The 13,393-nt window shown below is 44.2% G+C and overlaps 1 protein-coding gene across 1 annotated transcript in view; it reads right to left on the minus strand.

Moving 5' to 3' along the window:
- Positions 1-6,554: 6,554 nt before the first annotated feature.
- WDR4 (WD repeat domain 4) overlaps positions 6,555-13,393 on the minus strand; it is a 21,633-nt gene continuing 14,794 nt past the window's right edge. The window contains exons 8-11 of the mRNA XM_009328047.1: positions 12,316-12,380; positions 10,577-10,760; positions 9,616-9,685; positions 6,555-7,070 (exon numbers count right to left, since the gene is read on the minus strand). Of these exons, the coding sequence (XP_009326322.1) occupies positions 6,892-7,070; positions 9,616-9,685; positions 10,577-10,760; positions 12,316-12,380 (498 nt within the window). The 3' untranslated portion in view covers positions 6,555-6,891. The remainder of the gene's footprint in view (positions 7,071-9,615; positions 9,686-10,576; positions 10,761-12,315; positions 12,381-13,393) is intronic.

Genomic DNA, 13,393 nt, shown 5'->3' on the forward strand with positions numbered 1-13,393 from the left:
GAAATGGATGTTTTAATTGGTGTTTTTCACATCGAGTACTGTGTTTCATGACTGCCTTTCCCCAGTAGCCACTTCAGAAAGGATTAACAGCAGCGGCTACTTGCTTACACTGTACTCTTCTTTAACATAAGGCATAGAAAACTCAACACTGCCAGCATATACTGCTCCCTGGCTATCGCGCAGGATTTAGGCTGTCCCCTTCTCCTCCCACTGCGACCGAGAGGGGCGAGGGCCACAAGCTGTTTAATGCGTATTGTTCTCTTTCCATGTACAAGTGAAGTTTAAGCCAAAGATGACAGCAAGATACAGTACAAGGTGAGGGTCTCCTTACTTTGTGTTAGAAAGCACTTTGGGTCTCCTACTAATGGTTGGGGTTTTATATATATATATATATATATATGACTAGGTAAGACGGTCCTAAATTAAAATTTCCATTCCAGATGAGACTACTAAATTATTCTTTGTATCCCTATGGACAGCATGCAGAAGTTCTATATCATGCTTGCAGGTGTGAATCTGATCGATCTCAGACACGTGAACAAGCATACAAAGCTTTTCCGTCGAGAGCTCAAGCCTTGCTGTTAATAGGAACGGGGGGGCTCCATGACTGTGTTAATGTCTTATTTGCTTCTACCCGTATTTGCTTCATGCTGATTCTCTGGAGTTAATACATCCACCTAGCTATCATGTACTGTTTGAATTAAAAGTTGAATTAAACAACCAACAGTACCTAACTTCCATATCCAATGAACATCACAAACAACATAAACTCTTACCAAAAGTCACTGAGACTCAAGGCTGTAAGTACCAATTAGAAAATGGAGGGTGGCTGCTCCCAGATGTTCAAGTTATGCACTCAGGAACACCTGCCTTATGCATGCGCAAACGCGTCCATTATCCCTACTCACAGAAGAGGGATGGGGGGAAAAAAACATAGTATTAAAAGAAATACATTGCTGGTGCTGTGATCTGTCTTGAAGACAAAACATCAGGTCACACAACACATTCCTCATCTGCATAATAGTTACTTACAGCTGTGGTCCAGCCTCCGAGGCACCCATAGCCAGGGTAGCTCAATTTGGAGATGAGCTCTGATGGATTTTAGCTGTTAATCCCTGCAGGATGTGGTGGCCTTGCACCACAGGCTTGCCGAACGTCACACGCTACACGAGACTTGTGCAATCACTATTGGTGGTGAGCTGCATTTGCCCACGTGCTGGCCACGACATCCCCAGCACTGGCCACAAGCCGTGACACTGCTGCGTGAAGACCTCAGCACTGAAATGGGGCTTGTGCTCAAAGGTGCCCAGGAGAAGAACCGCCACTGCCGCAGCCCCTGCTGGGGTGGGTGACAGCCCGAAGCGAAGGATGATGCCGGGGAGAAAAGCAAAGACAAAAACAGTCACAGTGCAGAGCAAAAAGCCTGAGCATTCTTGTTTTGAGTAGCAGGGGTGGAGATCAGTGCACCTGCGGGCCGCTGCCGGGCTGCGCTCTGCACCCTGCTCCTCTGCTCAAAGCAGCCACGTGCCAGGTCAGTTGGCACCGACCTGCGAGAGCTCGCTGCCCGCACGTCCATACAGGTGTGCCCTCAGCTGCGGCCTTCACGCGCAGGTCCCTGCCTTCCGCAGGGACATTTCACCTCCTTGCAGCCCTTGGTGTGTCCCTCAGCTGCTCTCAAAGGAGCACCTTTGCCTTCCAGAGTCACGTTAGTCCCAGAGAGGTTTTTTTCCACAGAATTTCTGCTCCAACCTTGACCTGGCTGAGGGAAGGGGATGTGCAGAAGGTGGCTGGGTTAAAGAGTGCTGATGTGGGTTATCCAGCAATGACCCACTTCAGGATTGGAAGAGCCTTTACTTCTAGTTCTTGAAGGACTTTCCAGAACCCCCGTTTTCAGAGGTGCAGAGTAACTTATACAAACACATTGGAAATGGAGATCTGTCAGCCTCTACAGCCATTCAATTCTCTAGCCATTTTTCTTTCCAGCCTCTGCATCTACAACTTGACAAATCATGTCCCGCCTGTTTTTTCTCCTTTGCGAACTACCACACTCAGCTGAGTCATCCCAGCCTCCTTCACACCACATCACCAGGACTGATGGCAGCAAGGACAACCAGTAAGAGTTAAGCCCACAGGGCTTTTCCGTTTCAGATCAAAGCACTTCATACAAAATATTTCAGCAAAGAGCAAAGAAAGCTGAAGCAGACTTTGGAGTGTATCAAAATTGGCAGCAACTTTTTATTAGCCTGAAGGTAAAGCAACTGCATCGTATTGGGATGCTTTTTTTTTTTTTTTTAAGAAAGGAACATCTCTCTTTACAGACATTTCTGTTTATAGAGTAAATATGCTTTCAAAGTTTTGTTAAAAATGTAAGGACTGCTCTAAAGCATGCTACTGGGCTGCATTTGATTAGGATTCCTTCCTGCTAGGACAGATAAAAGGTCACTGTTCAACAATGTGTTGCTGAAGGGGTTTCAGTGAAATCCCAGCAATGGGGGTAGGAAGCCTATGTTTCGGTTTAAAATGCTGAGGAAAAGAAACTCAGTACTGTTTCAACTTTTTCCTTACCAGAATTTTTAAAGGCTCCTTGGATCATCAGTGCTCAGGAGAGGAGAAGGGGAGTCACACAATCACAGCAAAAAAGTCTAGCGCAGTGTGGGGTGAACTTACGTGGCCTACAAATACCCCTCGCAACGGTTTGAAGGTTCCCGGTTTGGCTATAAAACTACACCCTAGTTGACACATCCCCTTTTTGCTAGGCACACATACACGCTTCGGTTCAAGTTCAGAAAATAAACACAAGCAAGTGACAGCAGGTTTAACCACTAGAAATAAACAGTTCAAATACCAGGGAGAGGAGTGTTGTCTCACTCTCTGTAGCAGTGGTATTCACTCCTTTCCAATGATTTGCATGTGTCTAACCGTTTTCCATTCAAGGTGTAGGCATGCTACAGTGGATTTAGACCTTCCAGCAAGTTTCCTTCCTCTAATCGCTTTTCACAGACCCCTTCAAAGCAGTCCACAGACACGCATGGCCTCCCAACTTAAGCTCAGGAACTGTTGCGTGCAGAACAGGAAACATGAAATGGAATAGGAAAGGAAAGGAAAATTTGCAGGAAAAAGAACAAAAAGGTCCGAATCGTCTGCCAGATATCACATCCCACGTCACTCCCACATGCCGCGATCTGTCACGAGTTCTAGCGTTGGAAGAAATTTTGGGTTTCTTCCAGGACAGCGGGCAGGGTGAGGATCACAAGAGCACGCCACAGCCAGCGAAGATCATTGCCGAGGTCTACCCTGCGCTGAGAAAACAGCTGGGGAAAAATATCCCTCAGGGACAGGAATTGCCAACGTGGCAGACTCCTACCCTTTAGAAGTGTAACAACACGGACGTTCATGCCGAAACCCCATATAGGATCTGCAATCAACCCACTGAAAGCAGTTATCGGTGTCCTCCTCAAAAGATTTTCCTCCTCTATGAGTAAATGGTTTTGTTTATGCACATGTACTCGTACCACTCGACATCAAAGCCGCTAAAGAGAAGGTAGGGTCCAGCAGAAACCTCTGTAGTGAGCAGGAGTGTCACGGAGAACAGGTGACCTGCCCTGTCAGCCCCTGCAGGAAAGCCCCACAAGCCCGCAGACTCCAGCATCCCTGCAACTCTTCCATGCTCAGATAAGAGCGTCAGCAGCAATTCTTGGGACCAGCCCACATTATCTCAGATGACCTGGCTAAAATAATGGTTTGATGACACACACACAAAAAAAGACCTGCCTTTGGCTCATGCCACCACTTTAGAAACAGTATTACCTCGTGACATGCAGAAATGATCCAATACAGACTCCTGCTACAGATTCGAATTCGTTCAAAAATTTTGCAGTTTGCTACGTGTATCAGCAGGCTTCATGCCGAGTAAAGAATCGTTTCTTCACCAACAGCCAGCAAAAAGGCAAGTTGGAGCTTTTTCCTCCCGCCCTGTCTAGTTCACAAGCAGTCTGAGTACTGGCCTGGTTTTGGTAAGATCATACTACTGAATCTGTGCGCAACCAATCTCCTCACCTGAACAATCACAAAGCTACACCCTGGGGCTGGAGTTTCCTTAATTGCTTCCACAACTGCTTTCCCTAGAGCCTCCTCTTAAATTAGATGAATACCAGAACTACAAAGTTTCAATAGCCACCGTCACACAGCAGGTATCTCGGTCTCCAAGTCACCATCCCCAGCCGTAATACCAAGTGCTTCAGATGGCAATTTCTCATCCTTTCTTGAGGACCAAGAAAAAAAATGTGCATCACCAGTGTTGTACTGATGCATTTACTGCTCCAGATACAGTCGAACGGTTTCATCTCACACATGCAACTGTCCTTCAGCAGACTGACATTACAGGGTTTCGCAATCCTAGCTTCTATTCAACGTGGGATGTAGGCAAAATACCAGGAAGTTTGCCTACCTGCCGTTGAGCTCCATTACTGACATTCAGCATCTTCCACTGGAGAAGGGGAGGCTACAAATTGTCAGCAAACCAAGCAGCTGGGCCTCACGTCTGCCACTGAGCTCTAACTTTAACATGATCTGAACTTGGACTTCAGCTGCTCCAGAGTTTGCTGGGGACTAGGCAAATGCAAGGTTTTGCTCTGACATTCAGCATCTTCCACTGGAGAAGGGGAGGCTACAAATTGTCAGCAAACCAAGCAGCTGGGCCTCACGTCTGCAACTGAGCTCTAACTTTAAGCCTTTTACTACATTCCCAACCTAAATACAGGAAAGCATTTGCTCCTTTTATATGACATCACATTATGTACACATATACAATGACGCACTGCAGAAATAGTTACTTCTAATACAGCTAAGGACAGACACCACCTTCCCAGAGCAGAGAGGGCAACGCATGCATGAGAACGGGATCCTCACCCGTCAACGGTACGGATCAAGGAACTGCCCAAGCCACCTCCGAGGAAACGGCAAGGACTCCACATAGCACAAGAGCCTTCAGGCACTCGGGGTGCTCAGACAGTAGCCCCCTCCTAGGCTGGGTCTCCAAGCCGGGCCACCTCTTTGCCATGAAAGCCAGCGAGCCACTCCACCAGGCCAGCCTGGCGGTTCAGGCACTCTCTTGAAAGACAGAAAAACACATCAGCTCAGAAGTCTTTGCTCCAGATTATGTAAAGTCAGGTCCGTTTATCTCAGCTGACTCTCTAATAAAAGGGTTATTGTACCTGAGGGGGTAAAAACTCCTCGTCAGGCCCAAACATACCTACCTCCCACCTTCTCCTTTGTCCAAGACCCAGCATAATCCAGGAGCACTCAATTGATTTGGTGATACCCAAACAAGATGCTTCAGAGCCCTGGTATGCGGGTGTTGGACAAAAGGGGCTGAATCGCTACGCGAGACCATAATCTTTGTGGACATGACACTGCATACTTATGTCATGTAACTGTACACGTAGTAGAAACTACTTCACATTTTATTCATGCCAAGGCAGCTCCTGCCGGAATTGAGGCTTTTAACCAGGACAGACAATACCACTCTTGACACTTCACAATTTTTGTCCAAAGAGACCCCTGCCAAGGCAGAGGGTTCTTTACTTAAAAGTAATCACCGAAAGAAATCAGACCCTGGCGGTGAAGGACTGGCTTTGTGTTAATGCATGCAACGCTCTATCCTTAAGGAGGCACTTCCAGACAGAAGGAATATGAAAACCCATGTGACATCCTACAGCATGAGAAAGACTCGTGGCCTCTGGGATAAGGACAAGACTGCAATTCTGAGCAGACATAAGCAGCAAGTTCTGCTTCACTGCTGAATACCTGATATTCTCAAAACAAGCTACATCTCAACAATGTCATGTGTGTAACTAGAATTTGAAAGCAAATTTTTTAAGCGTCCAGATACTCCAAAGATGACAGCTATGTAAAGAGACCTAGAGAACTATTCATGGTTCATAGGCTAATTCTGAATACTTTTAACGGATTGTACAGATTTCTACACCTGATTTTATGAAATACATTATATTCCATACAGACATGATGCCATCTGGTAGATGAATGCATACCTTCTGCCCCGTGATGAAGCAACAAGTGATCCCATAAGGCTCTTACCGATAACTTTTCAAACAGATGTATTTCTTGGCTAATTGCACCATGAAAGAGTCCTTGTTGAAAGAAGCAGAATGCACTCCAAGTTTTGCTCACAGGCCTCTCAGATCATTCTCACAGACACACTAGGATCATATTGCAATAGAAGGATCTTCCAATAACACAAAGTTGACTGACACATTTTACTTTTACTTTCCAGTGCATAAAATCTATTTTTGCACTTCTTCCTATAGAAATATGCCACAAGTAAGAAGCAATGGATTGGAAGCTAGGCAGAATCCCTACCATATAAACTGAAGGTAAAGGGTAAAAACAGAGATTGTGAAGTCTCAGCTAAAATCTTTCATATACAGCGAGAATTTTGCTGCATTCCCTTTCCCATAGCCAGGTACACTAAGCTAGTTACATTAACTAACAGACCTTTTAAAAAGTTAAAAACAAACCAAAAGAAACAAACAAAAAAACGACATCAACTTTATTCAGTGCGCTTCCACCTGAAGAAGAAAGCCTGAACACAGTAGGCAAAAAGAAAATCCTGTTTCAAGGAAAATACCATCTCCAATATTCATATATCATGCATCAGAGATTACTAGGACCGAACCGCTAACACTTGTATGCTGCTAGAAGCTTAGGCATATTGTAAATGCATTATCCGCTGCAAGCAGGATATTGTCCTATCAGGCTACCTGAAAACCTGAATAAAAGTTTAAACCATTCTTATTCATTTTACATTTAAAAACAGCCCGCAGTCAGATCAGTTCCTTTCAGCAAGGCAAAAGTTACAAGCTAACGACAGGGTCATAGCGCTGATTCTTCAGTCTTCATCTTTTTTGTTTGTCCGTTCGAACCACGTTGCAGATCCTGCCTTTTCTTTTTCTGCTGCTGTAACCTTTCCTCTTTTCTCTGTAGATAGGCGGCCATGTTATCAAATGAAGCCTTGTAGAGACTGCTGTAGTGGCTCTCCGCGCCAACAAAACCTGCAATTGGGCAACGCAAGATCACAACACAAGTGTTAATTCCCTTAGCGGTCTCACCAGTTACTTCCTGTACTGTAATTCTAGATAGTGGCATTTCAACTCATTTACTGTGGTCCTATCCATTTTATTAAGTATCAGCATTTACACTGCGCAAGCCTGATTTGTGTTGGTAAGCATCTGTCCTGCATTCACACAGCCAAGCATAGCCTCCATTTTCAGGCTAAAAAATTCGCAGATGGGCGAATTTTGACCTGACGTTGAAGCGAGGAGGGCACACAGCTCTCTTTACACGTTGGACACCTGCAGACTTCAAAGCTTCTGTTTTTAGAACAACTGCTGTTGCAACCTATCGTTAGACATCCCGTTGGAGATGTTCCCCAAGACCTAAGCACTGCAAAGGGTGTATGCTACCTAACTGTGCTGAGCTGACTTGTCTCCTAGAGTATTAACTTAAAAGAAGCCCAGAGAAGTAGATTTCAAACAGTGACGTCCTCCAGCGCATATACATTTCTAAATGTTCACCCCGATAGTTCTGTTATACCTTCTGTGAATTCAGCATAATATTCATCACACCATCTCCAAGACTGTAAGTTTTGATGAGTTTAACAGGGAACTAACTACTATCCAAAAAAGCCCAATCGGATCGTTTCTGTAGAGAAATGTATGGAATGAGACTAGCTGGCTAGGTCCGCCTTTCTAAAAATTGTTACCGTGGTACCTGACAAAGCCAGTTACCTCTAGTTCTCTTTGTATTCCTACCTTTTCCCACTTCCAAAAATTCTTGAGGGCAAATGCAAGGAAATCCAGTATTTGCTAGGGTTTGGTCCTGAAGCTAGTGTGCTACTCCATAGTAATGTACATACAGCATCCCCTTGTTTCTTGTTTTCATGCTTTTACTTTCGAGGGTCTTGCACTCACATAGTAACCAATTTATTGGCCTTTGGCCCTGGGAGAAATTGCATGCTGTCAGTTTGAATATCCGTGCTACTCTCTACTTGACCAGTCTGCACTAAATCTTGCTCTATCTTTTTCTGGGATCAGTTATAACAGAACATCAAACTGTTCAACGCGTACTTCAAGATTGACCTACGTGTCTTAAATACTACAGAATCAGCAATCAGGTGAAACAAGTTGTAAAAGGACAATATGCAGGCATTAAAACTGGATTTAAACAATATAATGATCACCTTTTTTAAAAGAAGTAACTACCCTTTCAAGCACTAATTATGCACTGGAATAAGTGCTCACCAAGTGAGCCTCCCCCTACCAATTAACAATAATAGACCCTGTCATCTGAGCAGTCCTCCTTTCCCAGCTGCAGATGCAGCCGGCTACCGTGTATCACGGTAATTTGCTACACTGGCTAATTATGCTCAGAACCTCTTCCCCTGCCTGCTCTTTTTACTTCTCTGTTGCTCATTTTCACTCAGACCTCATACTTCTAATTATCTGCCTGGCTGTAACTATCAAAGTCTGCACCATCTACGTGCAAACATTCTCCCTTCCAAAGGAGTACCTGACTTCCTCTTGGATTTAAAAGACTAACAACTTAATGACAGCTACATCCTAAACCATCCAATACTAGGTATTTTTATATTATTTTTTATATATTGTTTAATATTTATGTATATATTAGAGACTTTACATTAGACTGCACATTCCTGCGACTCTTCCATCTTTATGTATGACCACCAAGAACAGACCAAAACACCGGCGGGGACTGTAACACCTTTTTTAAGGAAGGTTCTCAGTCTCCCAGCAAAGTACAGGAGAGAAACTTCAATTAATCAACTCTCAATACATAATGAGACATCCACTAGCACATGCCGCAACCCTTCTCTACCCTGCAGACACCACTGCCATAATTTCAGCTTCTAAATAAAGTTGAGTGTTTTTTAAATAAAAAACCCCTGGAAACATAGGGTGCTTCTGAACTAGTAAACCATGTATTATTTTTCTGCCAGAGACTGGGGGTGGGGCAGAAATCAAAACCAAAATGAACCAGCGCTGATACCAATCAGTTTCGTCTGTGATACCATCCAGGGTCACACCCTCCAGCCACAGCAAGCTCCACATAATCTGCCTTGCCAAAGTGGACCTCAATGGCCCATCTATACAGCGAAGCTGCTCTTCCAATGGTTATTCCATTCTTACTATCTCCACTGTACTTCTGATAAAGTGTCACCCCCAGGTAAGAGACAAGACGACGATCAACAGTATTTGATATCACAGCAGTAAGACAGACTCCAGCAGCTCTGTCGTAGAGTGTTGAGATACATCCCTGTGATAAGGTGTCTATGTAAAACAGTTATAATGCTACAATTCAGATCTAAATACCTACATCATTTTGTGGCAACAGTAACCTGAACACACTTCATGATCTACGCTAACTTCCATACCAGAGGGAGTGATGAAACTGAGAAAACTGAAAGATTAAGCAACTTCAACAGCCAGCTGAACTGACCTGAACTCTAATCTTGCTCCTAAATCTTATGCTTTAGCTGTAAAAATTGCATTTCCTGAGCCTTTAGGCCAAATTTCTCACCTTCAAACACTGTCCAGTTGTCTTGAAGATATTTTGACATCTTCTGTAATCCTTTGTCATCAGTTACAACCTGGGAAAAGAAAGAACATTGCATGGTATTTTGGGAATAATAAACAATCTCATGTTTCACAGCACACTGAAAAATACAACAGCTCTCAGGAGACTACAGTGAAAGGAGAGCAAATGTAAGCCCTCCATGATCTCTTTTAGGCTCCTTTTTTCCAGGACTGCTATAGAAACCTGGCCTGAGATCCCATGTTCTGCTGGGGAAGCTTTGCAGTTTGAAGGAAAAGAAAATGGATTCCCACTTACCAATCTGTGAGGAAAAGAAGTATCACAAGAAACATGTAAGGGTCAAAGAACATACTTGGAAGTTTCATTTAAAACCACTTCACAACTATACCATAATTAGCTGGGGACTTACAAGGATAACAAGCGAGTTTCCAGTTGTTTAATAGGCTATTACAGAGAACTTGATAGCACATCCCTCAAATTTGACTCCCTGTTCTCAGTGAAAAAAAATCCCCTTAATGCTCCCAGAATGCCTCGTCCCCTAGAGGATCCCTCAGAGGCAGGCACAGGGAAGGCTGTGTGGAAAGCATTCCTGAACAAACCACAACAGGATTTTGTTGTTTTGTGGGTTTTTTAAATAATCAAGTGTAGCACACAGAAAGCACAGGCAATGGTTTAAAGTACTGAGCGTAACGGCTGACAACCACTCTGATCCCAAGATGCCAGCTGTACCAGAGAAGAGACTGCTATTCATAACAAGCTCTCAGCAGCTTTGCGTTATACGCAGGTGAGAAGTAGAACGAGATGTGTATCTATGACTTCTACTCCATCTCAAAACATGAAGAGAAGTGTGCCATTTAGCTTTCATGGAACATAGTTTACGCCATCTTTGTTATGGCCTCAAGACAACACAAAACATTCAGGATGTTAGCATAGCAAAAGCATCTACCTTCCACTGTCCGTCACATGGTCTGTACAATTGAAGAGGAGCTTCATTGTCTTCCTGCAAAATCCACAGATCTCCCGTTTCCTCAAATGCAATGTCCCAACCTTTATGTTTCAAAGAGATTTGCTGTCTGTAAACTAGCTGGTGGGCAACGGCATCAAGCTGAAAGATGTAGACTGTGGGAATACTTTTGAGAGGAAAAACTTAATTACCATTATTACCAAATCCACCTACAGCCATCACTTGTACAGCAAATGACAAACACCCACTCTAATTCCAAACAGAGCCAAAGCAAAGTCATTAGGAATTGCAAAAAACTCTAGCACTTCAAGTGCAGTTTGCTTACATGATCTGAGGCAGACGCTGTAAATACCTAACACGTCAAATGGCTTTTCAAGTGTTATATGAAAGAAAAAGCAGTCAACGCTGCCTTTTCTTTAAAAAAAAAAAGGTAGTAAAGATAATTTCATAAGGATTACTAAGGACTTATATAAGGAGTGTTGCATCATAGCACACTGGCCTACAGGGCTTCACTTGAAGGAGTATGTAAGCTGACCAGTCAAAATAAAACAGGAAAGGAGTTACATGCCAGGGAGGGGAGGAGGGAATGAGAGCGACAGGAAACCTTGACACGGCTGAAGAACAGGACTCTGGCACTGCACTCATCTCCACCTTTCCCATCAGCACTCACTCCTCTAACAGCCACAACCTCTACGTGCAGAGCTTCCTAACCTCCCTCGGACAGGTCCCCCGTGTGCCAGGCAGGACGCCTCGCCTCCCTCCTGAGTGGCCGACCGGGTCCACATGACAGCGCTGTTTAGAAACGCTGGGCTGCAGAGCTGGAAATAAAAGCCTGATGCAGAGCATGGCACAGCCCCTGGGCTAAGTGACACGGACACAGCCCTCTGCTGACACAGCTTCCCCTTCCAGGGCCTGTTTGGACGCCCATGCAGAAGGTGTGATGGGAAGTAGCTAAGGCTCCTCGCTCTGGCAAAGAGTAAGTCCACTGAGGGGACAGATTGCCAGTTTCACTGTACAGGCAGCTCTGGCAATCTCTTTCCTGTTGGCAAGCTTTCGTCAGGAAGAACAGCTTCCTTGGCAGGGTTATGGTGCTGTGGAAAGAGGGGAAGAGGGCTGTCCATCCCTGCAAGACATTTCTCTGCCAGTTGGATTTGTAAGGTTCCTCAGTGCTTTGGCCCTTCAGCTCCCAAGCACTCTCTCCTTACGCAAACACCCACATTTGAACCCAAAAGTCAACGTAGCCTCTCCACAGTTTTAAACTGAAGCAACGCTGTGGTTTTAAACTGAATGGCCAAACCCATTTACAGGAGCAGAATACAGTAACAGAAGTCTGGCCGCTCCATTGCCACAGCACCCTGAAGAAAATGGGATGCAAAACACGCAGGTCAGGCACAGCAATTTAGGGAGACATCCTGAGCACCGAGCAGGGCTCTCGTGCATCCTAGCCTTGAGTTTCCTCCCGTGAGGTAAAGGCATCACAAAGTCTGCAAAATTTAACTAAGCCGGGTAACCCTCATACTCACCCTCTGCACTCAGACCAAGTACAGTAAGGGACTCAAAGGCTTACTGTACTGTGAGGCCACAGGCATGCCTGGGATGCTCGAAGATCCACCGTACCAAGTACTGCAGGCTAGGGGAAAGTTAAGACAGCCAACAGGGAAAGCTGCTCTTGCCTTTGCAGGAGCTGTGACGATTTTAGCCGTTATTCCATTTATTCTTACCAGTCACACAGAACGGCAACATAACCACCTTGACAGCAGTAGGTTATTCTTGACACAGGGTATTTCTATTAGGAAAAGAAAAAGACACATCCTTCTAAGTTAAGACCATTTATGGGCAGAAAATTCACATTCCATTTCATGTCTTAGCCTTTAAAATTTAACAGATGTCTTAATTTACAGCAAGTTAAGCAACATAATTACCTTTAAACTGTAGTCAAGTATATTTTTGTACCAGCGTTTGCTGTTTTATGAAGTTTTCCACACTTCTCCCTTCACAGCCGTCCAAGCAGAGATCAAATGTAAAGGTTTTAGTGAACTACTCTTAATAGGCAAACTAACAGATGAAGGAGAAGTACACCACCTCCAAACATTCTCTCCTGTAATGCTAATGGCAAAAACATCAACATTAAGCCTGCTCATCCAGGATACCACACTAGCAGCTTAGAGATTATAAACACAAGCCATTAGCTGCTGTTACGTTTGTTAAAAAAAGAAGATAGTGATGCATAGCTAATATCCTGGCTGCGTTGTCTCTGTTTTCAACCTGTGTCTGGGTGAAGCCATACCCTTTAACATAAAATAGGTTCTGAAGAACAAGGCAAGACTGCCTAAGGACATTTTCCTCATTAAAAAACAAACAAACAAACAAAAAATCCCACAACCAACAGCAACAACAACAAAAAACCCCATGCCACACTCCTAATTTAGAAGATACATAGTTTTATCTGGGAGAGAATCAGAGAAATACCTTTGCTGCACAAACCATGCTGCTTGAAGTATATAACAACTGATTTGAGGCTCCTTGAGTGGGAAGTAAGAACTTGGGAGGAGCAGAGAAACTGCAAGAAGATGCCCTAGGGTGCTTTTGAAAAAGTATCTGTTATATAATGTGAAAGACAAAACTGCAAAGGCAAAAGGCTGGTTCTCAAGTCTATTTTATAAGTAGCGATAACACCAGCACTTCTGATTAATAAAACCTTCCTACTAGAGAAGTAGTGAGTTATTCCCTTTAGGGCAGGGGAAATACATCTTCTTGACACTCTCCTGAAAGAATTCAGATGCATCCTCAAGTCCTCTT

This window comes from Pygoscelis adeliae, unplaced genomic scaffold (genome assembly GCF_000699105.1).
Source record: "Pygoscelis adeliae isolate BGI_AS28 unplaced genomic scaffold, ASM69910v1 Scaffold154, whole genome shotgun sequence".
In the NCBI taxonomy this organism is placed as follows: domain Eukaryota; kingdom Metazoa; phylum Chordata; class Aves; order Sphenisciformes; family Spheniscidae; genus Pygoscelis; species Pygoscelis adeliae.